Source organism: Somniosus microcephalus, unplaced genomic scaffold, assembly GCF_052327205.1.
Source record: "Somniosus microcephalus isolate GS21.2 unplaced genomic scaffold, FLI_Smic_1.0 unresolved_chr9, whole genome shotgun sequence".
In the NCBI taxonomy this organism is placed as follows: Eukaryota; Metazoa; Chordata; class Chondrichthyes; order Squaliformes; family Somniosidae; genus Somniosus; species Somniosus microcephalus.
The window spans coordinates 17,896,603-17,910,009 of NW_028225187.1; the positions used below are offsets into that span (position 1 = coordinate 17,896,603).

The following is a 13,407-nucleotide window of genomic DNA, read 5'->3' on the forward strand; positions in this document are numbered from 1 at the left end:
CCGGACCTGCTGTGATTTCCAGCAAAAAAAATGTTTTTTGTCTTTTTTTGTTTTTCATACAGACCCCAGCATCTGCAACATTTGACCCCTTGTGACCCCACCTCATTGTTCTTTGATGTAATGTTTTCCTGACTGACCTGTTTGGACACCATTCACACCTTTGATTGCTGTGATTATCTCTCTGCCGAGGTGTGATAAATGGCAGTTAGAAAGATTACCTGTAATCATCTGACATGATTCTCTGACTATATAAGCTGTGTCTTTATGCATCTCTCCACTTCACCTGACGAAGGAGCAGCGCTCCGAAAGCTTGTGATTTCAAATAAAGCTGTTGGACTATAACCTGGTGTTGTGTGGCTTCTTACATTTGAAACATAGACATAGAAACAGAAGATAGGAGCAGGAGTAGGCCATTCGGCCCCTCGAGCCTGCTCCGCCATTCAATGAGATCATGGCTGATCATCCAAATTCAGTACCCTGTCCCTGCTTTCTCCCCATATCCCTTGATCCCTTTAGCCTTAAGGAATATATCCAACTCCTTCTTGAATATATTTAATGAATTGGCCTCTACTGCCTTCTGTGGTAGAGAATTCCACAGGTTCACCACTCTCTGGGTGAAGAAATTCCTCCTCATCTCTGTCCTAAATGGCTTACCCCTTATCCTTAGACTGTGACCCCTGGTTCTGGACTCCCCCGCCATCGGGAACATCCTTCCTGCGTCTAGTCTGTCTAGTCCTGTTAGAATTTTATAAGTTTCAATTAGATCCCCTCTCATTCTTCTAAACTCCAGCGAGTATAAGCCCAATCGACCCAATCTCTCCTCATACGTCATTCCTGCCATCCCAGGTATCAGTCTGGTGAATCTTCGCTGCACTCCCTCCATGGCAAGAACATCCTTCCTCAGATAAGGTGACCAAAACTGCACACAATACTCAAGGTGTGGTCTCACCAAGGCCCTGTACAACTGCAGCAAGACATCCTTGCTCCTGTACTTGAACCCTCTCGCTACGAAGGCCAACATACCATTTGCCTTCTTAACCGCCTGCTGCACCTGCATGCGACTGGTGCACAAGAACACCCAGTTCTCGTTGCACTTCCCCTTCTCCCAATCTATTGCCATTCAGATAATAATCTGCCTTCCTGTTTTTGCTACCAAAGTGGATAACCTCACATTTATCCACATTATACTGCATCTGCCATGCTTCTGCCCAATCACCCAACCTATCCAAATCATTGTGGAGTTTCTCGGCATCCTCCTCACAGCACACACGCCCACCCAGCTTTGTGTCGTCTGCAAACTTGGGAGATATTACATCTAGTTCCCTCGTCTAGATCATTTATACATATTGTGAATAGCTGGGGTCCTAGGACTGATCCCTGCGGTACCCCACTAGTCACTGCCTGCCACTCGGAAAAAGACCCGTTTATTCCAACTCTTTGCTTCCTGTCTGCCAACCAGTTCTCTATCCAAGTCAGTACCTTGCCCCCAATCCCATGTGCCTTAACTTCACACGCTAATCTCTTATGCGGGACCTTAACGAAAGCCTTCTGAAAGTCCAAATACACCACATCCACTGGTTCTCCCTTATCTATTCTACCAGTTACATCTTCAAAAAATTCCAGTGGATTAGTCAAGCACGTTACACTCCAACCCCCTTGCAATAAAGGCCAACATTTAATTTGCTTTTTTGATTACTTGCTGCATCTGCATGCTAACTTATTGTGATTCATGTACAAGGACCCCCAGGTCCCTCTGTACCTCAGCATTTTGTAATCTCTCCCCATTTAAATAATAATTTGCTTTTTTTTATTTTTCCTACCAAAGTGGATAACCTTGCATTTTCCCACATTATACTCCATCTGCCAGAGTTTTGCCCACTCACTTAGCCTATCTATATCCCTTTGGAGATTCTTTACATCCTCCACACAATTTGCTTTCCCACCTATCTTTGTATCATCAGCAGATTTGGCTACATTACACTCGGTCCCTTCATCCAAGTCATTACTATAGATTGTAAATAGTTGGGGCCCCAGCACTGATCCCTGCGGCACCCCGCTCGTTACAGTTTGCCAACCTGAAAATGACCCATTTATCCCGACTCTCTGTTTTCTGTTAGTTAGCCGATCCTCTATCCTCCATGCTAATATATTACCCCCAAACCCATCCTGAGTTAGTATAGCGCCGATCCTTCATCGTCGCTGGGTCAAAATCCTGGAACTCCCTCCCGAACGACCCTGTGGGAGTACCTTCACCACACGGACTGCAGCGGCTCACCACCATCTTCTCGAGGGCAATTAGGGACGGGCAATAAATGCTTGGCCTTGCCAGCGACGCCCACATCCCATGAATGAATTTTAAAAGCCACAGTTGGATCGCTTTCCCCCCCCCCCCCCGTGGAGTTTTTGTTTTTCAGTAGAATGTATCTCCCTGAGGGAGAGGGAGGGACATAAGAAATAGGAGCAGGAATAGGCCCCCCTCAAGCCTGCTCCGCCATTCAATAAGATCATGGCTGATCTTGGGCTCAAAGCCACTTCCCTGCCCGCTCCCCATAACCCTTCACTCCCTTATCTTGCAAAAATCAATGACCCTGCCTCCACAGCTCCCTGGGGCAGAGAATCGCCAAATCCCCCACCATCTACATCCTGGGGGTTACCATTGACCAGAAACTTAACTGGACCAGCCACATAAATACTGTGGCTACAAGAGCAGGTCAGAGGCTGGGTATTCTGCGGCGAGTGTCTCACCTCCTGACTCCCCAAAAGCCTTTCCACCATCTACAAGGCACAAGTCAGGAGTGTGATGGAATACTCTCCACTTGCCTGGATGAGTGCAGCTCCCAACAACACTCGAGAAGCTCAACACCATCCAGGACAAAGCAGCCCCACTTGATTGGCACCCCATCCACCACCTTAAACATTCACTCCCTCCACCACCGGCGCACCGTGGCTGCGGTGTGCACCATCTACAAGACGCACTGCAGCAACTCGCCAAGGCTTCTTCGGCAGCACCTCCCAAACCCGCGACCTCTTCCACCTAGAAGGACGAGGGCAGCAGGCGCATGGGAAACATAGAAACATAGAAGATAGGAGCAGGAGTAAGCCAATCGGCCCCTCAAGCCGATTGGCTTATTCAATGAGATCATGGCTGATCATCCAAATTCAGTACCCTATCCCTTTAGCCTTAAGAAATATATCTAACTCCTTCTTGAATATATTTAATGAATTGGCCTCTACTGCCTTCTGTGGTAGAGAATTCCACAGGTTCACCACTCTCTGGGTGAAGAAATTCCTCATCTCAGTCCTAAATTGCTTACCCCTTATCCTTAGACTGTGACCCCTGGTTCTGGACTCCCCGACCATCGGGAACATCCTTCCTGCATCTAGTCTGTCTAGTCCTGTTAGAATTTTATAAGTTTCAATGAGATTCCCCTCTCATTCTTCTAAACTCCAGCGAGTACAAGCCCAATCGACCCAATCTCTCTTCATACGTCATTCCTGCCATCCCAGGTATCAGCCTGGTGAATCTTCGCTGCACTCCCTCCATGGCACGAACATCCTTCCTCAGATAAGGCGACCAAAACTGCACACAATACTCAAGGTGTGGTCTCACCAAGGCCCTGTACAACTGCAGCAAGACATCCTTGCTCCTGTACTTGAACCCTCTCGCTACGAAGGCCAACATACCATTTGCCTTCTTAACCGCCTGCTGCACCTGCATGCTTACCTTCAGCAACTGGTGCACAAGGACGCCCAGGTCTCGCTGCACTTCCCCTTCTCCCAATCTATTGCCGTTCAGATAATAATCTGCCTTCCTGTTTTTGCCACCAAAGTGGATAACCTCGCATTTATCCACGTTAAACTGCATCTGCCATGCATCTGCCCAATCACCCAACCTGTCCAAGTTCCCCTTCGAGTCACACACACCATCCCGACTTGGAAATATATCGGCCGTTCCTTCATCGTCGCTGGGTCCAAATCCTGGAACTCCCTCCCTAACAGCACTGTGGGAGCACCTTCACCACACGGACTGCAGCGGTTCAAGGAGGCGGCTCACCACCACCTTCTCAAGGGGCAACTAGGGATGGGCAATAAATGCTGGCCTTGCCAGCGACGCCTACATCCAATGAACGAATAAAAACCAAATAAATTAGTCCCATATCCCTGCAAATGTTTCCCCTTCAAGTATTTCTCCAATTCCCCTTTTGAAAGTTACTATTGAATCTGCTTCCACCGCCCTTTCATGCAGCGCATTCCAGATCACAACAACTCGCTGCGTAAAAAACATTCTCCTCATCTCCCCTCTGGTTCTTTTGCTGATTATCTTCAATCTGTGTCCTCTGGTTACCGACCCTCCTGCCACTGGAAACAGTTTCTCCTTATTTACTCCATCAAAACCCTTCATGATTTTTAACACCTCTATCAAATCTCCCCTTAACCTTCTCTGCTCTAAGGAGAACAATCCCAGCTTCTCCAGTCTCTCCACATCACCGAAGTCCCTCATCCCTGGTACCATTCTGGTCAATCTCCCCTTAACCTTCTCTGCTCTAAGGAGAACAACCCCAGCTTCTCCACATCACTGAAGTCCCTCATCCCTGGTACCATTCTGGTCAATCTCCCCTTAACCTTCTCTGCTCTAAGGAGAACAATCCCAGCTTCTCGTCTCTCCACATCACTGAAGTCCCTCATCCCTGGTACCATTCTGGTCAATCTCACCCTTAACCTTCTCTGCTCCAAGGAGAACAACCCCAGCTTCTCCAGTCTCTCCATATCACTGAAGTCCCTCATCCCTGGTACCATTCTGGTCAATCTCCCCTTAACCTTCTCTGCTCTAAGGAGAACAATCCCAGCTTCTCCAGTCTCTCCACATCACTGAAGTCCCTCATCCCTGGTACCATTCTGGTCAATCTCCCCTTAACCTTCTCTGCTCTAAGGAGAACAATCCCAGCTTCTCCAGTCTCTCCACATCACTGAAGTCCCTCATCCCTGGTACCTGTGGTAAACCACTGTTTGTATTCCACTGTGTACATGCCTCGGCTGACTCCTCCCACGAATCCAGGTATAAAGGTGACTGCTCCACAGCCCCTTTGTATTCTGGACCGGTCGACCACTCGAGGCACACCTTCATTCTCTTGTTAATAAAAGCCTGTTAATTACTCGCTTAATCTCAGTCTTTTGAGTTATTGATAGCACATCAATTTTATTAACAAGATTTTATAATGGAGAAGATCCTCACACCAGCATGCCTAGACTTAGACCATCGGGAGGCGGACGCATCCACCAAGTTTACTCACTGGCTGAGGTGCTTTGAAAAATTTCTGATCGCCTCCGCTGAAACGGTCAAATCGGACGAGGACAAACTGGATGTCCTGACCTCCAAAGTGAACCACCGAGTGTACTCGGTCATCCAAGACGCGACCTCGTACGCGGATGCTATCAAGCTCAAGGACCAGTACACGCGCCCAGTGAACGAGGTGTACGCCAGGCACCTCCTGGGGAGTCGTAAACAACCACCTGGGGAATCGACCGAGGAATACCTTCAGGCACTGTCTGTGCTTGGCCGGGCCTGTGGTTGTAAGGATGTAAAGGCCGCCGTGTACACAGAGGAACTTATCCGGGACGCTTTTGTAGCGGGCCACAGGTCCAATTACACCCGACAGCGACTGTTGGAGCAGAGTGACCTCGATCTCAACAAGGCCTCTGAACTCGCACTATCATTGGACGCAGCCTACCGGGGCATGGATGCCTACTCCTCTGCACCGTGGACGCCGCGGGGAACGACAGCCTGGGACACGGTAGGACCGTCTCATAGCATCATGCCACCCCAGCCACATCCCAGCAACGGCCCAACTACCGCAGCAGTGTCCCAAGGCCAGAAATGCTACTTCAGTGGCCAGGCCAAACACCCCAGAGCGCGCTGCCCGGCGAAAAATGCGATCTGCTCAGGCTGCGGGAAGAAGGGACACTACGCCAGCGTCTGCAGGGCCAAAGCCACCCCGAACCCCAGCAGCGCCGTGTGTGGGCCGTGCGGGCCGCCATCTTGGGCCTCCCCAGCCATGTGCGAACCACCGGAACAGCAGCCATTTTGGACGCCTCCAGCCACATGGGGAATCATGGACGCCGCCATCTTGGACGACAGCCGGGACGCAGCAGGCCCCCAACACCGCCTCAGCTGATACCCGCAGCGACACACCGACCCCTACGCTGGCCTCCGTTACACTGGACCAAGCGAGACCGCACCAGCTGGCCAGTTCCACAATGGACATTAAGGTAAATGGTCACAAAACAATCTGCCTTTTTGACTCTGGGAGCACGGAGAGCTTCATCCACCCCGACACGGTGCAGCGTTGCTCTCTCCCAGTCCTGCCTGCGCACCAGCGGATTTCTATGGCCTCCGAGTCCCAGTCAGCGGACGTTGGCGGCTACTGCGTGGTGACACTCGTAGTAGACGGGACTGTGTACGATAATTTTAAACTTCTGGTCCTGCCCGACCTCTGCGCTGCCGTTCTACTGGGGTTAGATTTTCAGTGCCACCTTAAAAGTGTTACGATGGCGTACGGTGGCCCCCTCCCCCCACTCACAGTCCGCAGCCAGCAGCTTCCAAATTGCCCGCCGCGCACCAGGTGCAACCTCTCCACAGTCAGAGTCACCCCCCCCCCCACTGTTTGCTAACCTCACCCCCAACTGTAAGCCCATCGCCACAAAGAGCAGGCGATACAGTGCCGGGGACAGGGTTTTCATTAAAACCGAAGTGGAGCGGCTCCTGAAGGAAGGGATTATTGAGGGCAGCCCCTGGCGAGCCCAGGTTGTGGTCGTTAAGACCGGCGAGAAGCAGCGCCTGGTCATCGACTACAGCCAGACAATAAATCGCTACACCCTGCTGAACGCTTACCCACTCCCCCGCATAGCTGATATGGTCAACCAGATCGCGCAGTACCGCATCTTCTCGACCATTGACCTGAAATCAGCGTACCACCAGCTCCCTATCTGCCCTGAGGACCGCCAGTATACTGCCTTTGAGGCAAACGGCCGCCTCTATCACTTCCTTAGGGTTCCCTTTGGCGTCACCAACGGGGTCTCCGTCTTCCAAAGGGAGATGGACCGGATGGTCGATCAAAATGCGTTGCAGGCCACTTTCCCATATCTGGACACTGTGACCATCTGCGGCCATGACTTGCAGGACCATGACGCAAACCTCGAAAAATTCCTCTGCACCGCCAAACTCCTCAACCTGACGTATAACAAGGAGAAGTGCATATTCCGCACAACCCGCCTCGCCATCCTTGGCTGTGTTGTGGAACACGGGAGTCATCGGCCCCGACCCCGACCGGATGCGTCCCCTTATGGAACTCCCACTGCCTCAAGGCCCTGAAGAGGTGCCTAGGGTTTTTCTCTTATTACGCCCAGTGGGTCCCCTATTATGCGGACAAGGCCCGTCCGCTGATCAAGTCCACCTCTTTTCCCGTGGCGGCAGAGGCCCGCTTAGCCTTCCACCGTATCAAGGAAGACATTGCCAAAGCCACCATGCACGCAGTGGACGAATCCATCCCCTTCCAGGTGGAAAGCGACGCGTCCGACTTTGCCCTGGCCGCTACCCTCAATCAGGCGGGGAGACCTGTGGCCTTCTTTTCACGAACCCTCCAGGGCCCGGAGGCCAGACACTCCGCTGTTGAGAAGGAGGCCCAGGCTATTGTGGAGGCTGTGCGTCATTGGAGGCCCGGGAAGCTCAATGAACCCCCGGATGCTCTATCGCGTGGCACCTGCGCCAGCGCGCAGATCGATAGACTGTGGGCCCTCCACAATGACCTCTGCCACCCGGGGGTCACCAGGTTCTTCCACTTCATCATGGCCCGCAACCTGCCTTACTCCATTGAGGAGGTCAGGACCGTGACCAGGAACTGCCAAGTCTGCGCTGAGTGCAAACCGCACTTTTATAGACCAGACAGGGCTCACCTGATAAAAGCCACTCGCCCCTTCGAGCGCCTGAGCGTTGATTTTAAAGGACCTCTCCCCTCCTCCGACCGCAATGTGTACTTCCTCAATATTATTGATGAGTACTCCCATTTCCCGTTCGCCATCCCCTGCCCGGACATGACCAGTGCCACGGTCATTAAATGTCTGAACGACCTCTTCACCCTGTTCGGTTTCCCCAGCTATATCCATAGCGACCGGGGCTCATCGTTTATGAGCGACGAACTCCGTCAGTACCTGCTCGCTAGGGGTATTGCCACAAGCAGGACCACCAGTTACAACCCCCGGGGGAACGGACAGGTGGAAAGAGAGAATGCGACAGTTTGGAAGGCCGCCCTGCTAGCCTTAAAGTCTAGGGGCCTTCCGACCTCCCGCTGGCAGGATGTGCTCCCCGATGCGCTCCACTCTATTCGATCACTGCTCTGCACTGCCACTAACGCCACCCCTCATGAGAAAATGTTTGTCTTCCCAAGGAAGTCCACATCGGGGACATCGCTACCGCCATGGCGGACGTCCCCAGGGCCGGTCCTACTGAGAAGACACGTGAGGACCCATAAAATGGACCCCTGGTCGAGAGGGTCGACCTCCTCCACGCCAACCCCCAGTATGCTTACATTGCGTACCCGGATGGGCGGGAGGACACAGTCTCCATAAGAGACCTCGCACCCTCGGGGGCCGCAGTAACCCACTACCCACTACCACCCCACCCCCCCAAACGATCCGATATCCAGCCCCAGCAGACGGCAGGCCTGGGCCCCGCGACCCGCTCGACATCTACGAGGACTACACACCAGTGCCCCAGCCTACGCGGGACTCGACGCTGGAAGCTTCACTACCCCTGCCGTCGCCACGTCGATCACAGCGGCAGACAAGACCTCCGGAGAGACTCCAATACACTAACTTTTAATACACTTCACCCCGCCGGACTCAATTTTAAACAAGGGGTGAATGTGGTAAACCACTGTTTGTATTCCACGGTGTACATGCCTGTACATGCCTCGGCTGACTCCTCCCACGAATCCAGGTATAAAGGTGACTGCTCCACAGCCCCTTTGTATTCTCGACCACTCGAGGCACACCTTCATTCTCTTGTTAATAAAAGCCTGTTAATTACTCGCTTAATCTCAGTCTTTTGAGTTATTGATAGCGCATCAATTGATAGCGCATCAGTACCATTCTGGTCAATCTCCCCTTAACCTTCTCTGCTCTAAGGAGAACAATCCCAGCTTCTCCAGTCTCTCCACATCACTGAAGTCGCTCATCCCTGGTACCATTCTGGTCAATCTGCCCCTCAACCTTCTCTGCTCTAAGGAGAACAACACCCAGCTTCTCCAGTCTCTCCACATCACTGAAGTCCCTCATCCCTGGTCCCATTCTGGTCAATCTCCCCTTAACCTTCTCTGCTCTAAGGAGAACAACACCCAGCTTCTCCAGTCTCTCCACATCACTGAAGTCGCTCATCCCTGGTCCCATTCTGGTCAATCTGCCCCTTAACCTTCTCTGCTCTAAGGAGAACAACACCCAGCTTCTCCAGTCTCTCCACATCACTGAAGTCCCTCACCCCTGGTACCATTCTGGTCAATCTCCTCTTAACCTTCTCTGCTCTAAGGAGAACAACACCCAGCTTCTCCACATCACTGAAGTCCCTCATCCCTGGTACCATTCTGGTCAATCTCCTCTTAACCTTCTCTGCGCCAAGGAGAACAACCCCAGCTTCTCCAGTCTCTCCACATCACTGAAGTCCCTCATCCCTGGTACCATTCTGGTCAATCTGCCCCTTAACCTTCTCTGCGCCAAGGAGAACAACCCCAGCTTCTCCAGTCTCTCCACATCACTGAAGTCCCTCATCCCTGGTACCATTCTGGTCAATCTGCCCCTTAACCTTCTCTGCTCTAAGGAGAACAACCCCAGCTTCTCCAGTCTCTCCACATCACTGAAGTCCCTCATCCCTGGTACCATTCTGGTCAATCTGCCCCTTAACCTTCTCTGCTCTAAGGAGAACAACCCCAGCTTCTCCAGTCTCTCCACATCACTGAAGTCCCTCATCCCTGGTACCATTCTGGTCAATCTCCCCTTAACCTTCCCTGCTCTAAAGAGGCTCACCACCACCTTCTCAAGGGCGATTAGGGATGGGCAATAAATGCCGGCCTCGCCAGCGACGCAGGCATCCCATGAATGAATGGGATCACTTTTCCCCCTGTGGAGTTTTTTGTTTCTCAAAGGAATACATCTCCCCGAGGGAGGGACCGAGCCTCTCTGAACACCAAGAGGCCGTGGTCCTGCGACTCACCTTGACCTGTTGCAGCTTGCTCCTGATCTCCATGAAGCCCATGTGCAGCCGCCCGCGGAAGTGATCGGCCAGCCTCTTGTCCTTCTCCTGCAGGCCCAGGTAGGCCCCGCACACGTCGCACACCCGCAGCTTCTGCTGTTGCAAGCTGCAGGTTGGGATGTTGTTGCGGTATTCTTGCTGTCCATCCAAGAGAGAGAGAGAGAAAGAAAGAGAGGGAGGGGAGAGAGAGAGAGAGATGAGAGAGGCACTGAATGAAACAAAGCTGGCCAAACCCCCGCTCCCACCCTCGCCCGCGGGGCAGTGGGATTAGTTTGGGATTCATACAGGGCTGTGGGGAGAGAGTGGGGCAGTGGGATTAGTTTGGGGATTGATACAGGGCTATGGGGAGAGAGTGGGGCAGTGGGATTAGTTTGGGGATTGATACAGGGCTATGGGGAGAGAGTGGGGCAGTGCGATTAGTTTGGGGACTGATACAGGGCTACGGGGAGAGAGCGGGGCAGTGCGATTAGTTTGGGGACTGATACAGGGCTATGGGGAGAGAGCGGGGCAGTGGGATTAGTTTGGGGACTGATACAGGGCTACGGGGAGAGAGCGGGGCAGTGGGATTAGTTTGGGGATTGATACAGGGCTATGGGGAGAGAGCGGGGCAGTGGGATTAGTTTGGGGACTGATACAGGGCTATGGGGAGAGAGCGGGGCAGTGGGATTAGTTTGGGGATTGATACAGGGCTATGGGGAGAGGGCGGTCAGTGGGATTAGTTTGGGAATTGATACAGGGCTATGGGGAGAGAGCGGGGCAGTGGGATTAGTTTGGGAATTGATACAGGGCTATGGGGAGAGAGCGGGGCAGTGGGATTAGTTTGGGGATTGATACAGGGCTACGGGGAGAGAGCGGGGCAGTGGGATTAGTTTGGGGATTGATACAGGGCTACGGGGAGAGAGCGGGGCAGTGGGATTAGTTTGGGGATTGATACAGGGCTATGGGGAGAGAGCGGGGCAGTGGGATTAGTTTGGGGATTGGTACAGGGCTATGGGGAGAGAGCGGGGCAGTGGGATTAGTTTGGGGATTGATACAGGGCTATGGGGAGAGAGCGGGGCAGTGGGATTAGTTTGGGGATTGGTACAGGGCTATGGGGAGAGAGCGGGGCAGTGGGATTAGTTTGGTGATTGATACAGGGCTACGGGGAGAGAGCGGGGCAGTGGGATTAGTTTGGGGATTGATACAGGGCTATGGGGAGAGAGCGGGGCAGTGGGATTAGTTTGGGGATTGATACAGGGCTGTGGGGAGAGAGCGGGGCAGTGGGATTAGTTTGGGGATTGATACAGGGCTGTGGGGAGAGAGCGGGGCAGTGGGATTAGTTTGGGGATTGATACAGGGCTATGGGGAGAGAGCGGGGCAGTGGGATTAGTTTGTGATTGATACAGGGCTATGGGGAGAGAGCGGGGCAGTGGGATTAGTTTGGGGATTGATACAGGGCTATGGGGAGAGAGTGGGGCAGTTGGATTAGTTTGGGATTGATACAGGGCTACAGGGAGAGAGCGGGGCAGTGGGATTAGTTTGGGGATTGACAGGGCTGTGGGGAGAGAACGGGGCAGCGGGATTAATTTGGGATTGATACAGGGCTATGGGGAGAGAGCGGGGCAGTGGGATTAGTTTGAGGATTGATACAGGGCTATGGGATTAGTTTGGGGATTGATACACGGCTATGGGGAGAGAGCGGGGCAGTGGGATTAGTTTGGGGATTGATACAGGGCTATGGGGAGAGAGCGGGGCAGTGGGATTAGTTTGGGGATTGATACAGGGCTATGGGGAGAGAGCGGGGCAGTGGGATTAGTTTGGGAATTGATACAGGGCTATGGGGAGAGAGCGGGGCAGTGGGATTAGATTGGGGATTGATACAGGGCTATGGGGAGAGAGCGGGCAGTGGGATTAGTTTGGGGATTGATACAGGGCTACGGGGAGAGAGCGGGGCAGTGGGATTAGTTTGGTATTGATACAGGGCTACGGGGAGAGAGCGGGGCAGTGGGATTAGATTGGGGATTGATACAGGGCTATGGGGAGAGAGCGGGGCAGTGGGATTAGTTTGGGGATTGATACAGGGCTATGGGGAGAGAGCGGGGCAGTGGGATTAGTTTGGGGATTGATACAGGGCTATGGGGAGAGAGCGGGGCAGTGGGATTAGTTTGGGAATTGATACAGGGCTATGGGGAGAGAGCGGGGCAGTGGGATTAGATTGGGGATTGATACAGGGCTATGGGGAGAGAGCGGGCAGTGGGATTAGTTTGGGGATTGATACAGGGCTACGGGGAGAGAGCGGGGCAGTGGGATTAGTTTGGTATTGATACAGGGCTACGGGGAGAGAGCGGGGCAGTGGGATTAGTTTGGAGATTGATACAGGGCTATGGGGAGACAGCGGGGCAGTGGGATTAGTTTGGTGATTGATGCAGGGCTACGGGGAGAGAGCGGGGCAGTGGGATTAGTTTGGGGATTGATACAGGGCTACGGGGAGAGCGGGGCAGTGGGATTAGTTTGGGGATTGATACAGGGCTATGGGGAGAGAGCGGGGCAGTGGGATTAGTTTGGGATTGATACAGGGCTATGGGGAGAGAGCGGGGCAGTGGGATTAGTTTGGGGACTGATACAGGGCTATGGGGACAGAGCGGGGCAGTGGGATTAGTTTGGGGATTGATACAGGGCTATGGGGAGAGAGCGGGGCAGTGGGATTAGTTGGGCACTGATACAGGGCTATGGGAAGAGGGCTGGGCAGTGGGATTAGTTTGGTGATTGATACAGGGCTACAGGGAGAGAGCGGGGCAGTGAGATTAGTTTGGGGGTTGATACAGGGCTATGGGGAGAGAGCGGGGCAGTGGGATTAGTTTGGGGATTGATACAGGGCTATGTGGAGAGAGCGGGGCAGTGGGATTAGTTTGGGATTGATACAGGGCTATGGGGAGAGAGCGGGGCAGTGGGTTTCGTTTGGAGATTGATACACGGCTATGGGAAGCGAGCGGGGCAGTGGGATTAGTTTGGAGATTGATACAGGGCTATGGGGAGAGAGCGGGGCAGTGGGATTAGTTTGGGGATTGATACAGGGCTGTGGGGAGAGAGTGGGGCAGTGGGATTAGTTTGGGGATTGATACAGGGCTATG

The 13,407-nt window shown here is 53.0% G+C and overlaps 1 protein-coding gene across 1 annotated transcript in view; it reads right to left on the reverse strand.

The window, feature by feature from the left end:
- The window catches only part of LOC147084841 (putative RNA-binding protein Luc7-like 1), a 34,363-nt gene that overhangs the window by 7,101 nt on the left and 13,855 nt on the right, over positions 1-13,407 (reverse strand). Inside the window, exon 4 of the mRNA XM_085979547.1 lies at positions 10,259-10,435. Within this exon, the coding sequence (XP_085835673.1) occupies positions 10,259-10,435 (177 nt within the window). The remainder of the gene's footprint in view (positions 1-10,258; positions 10,436-13,407) is intronic.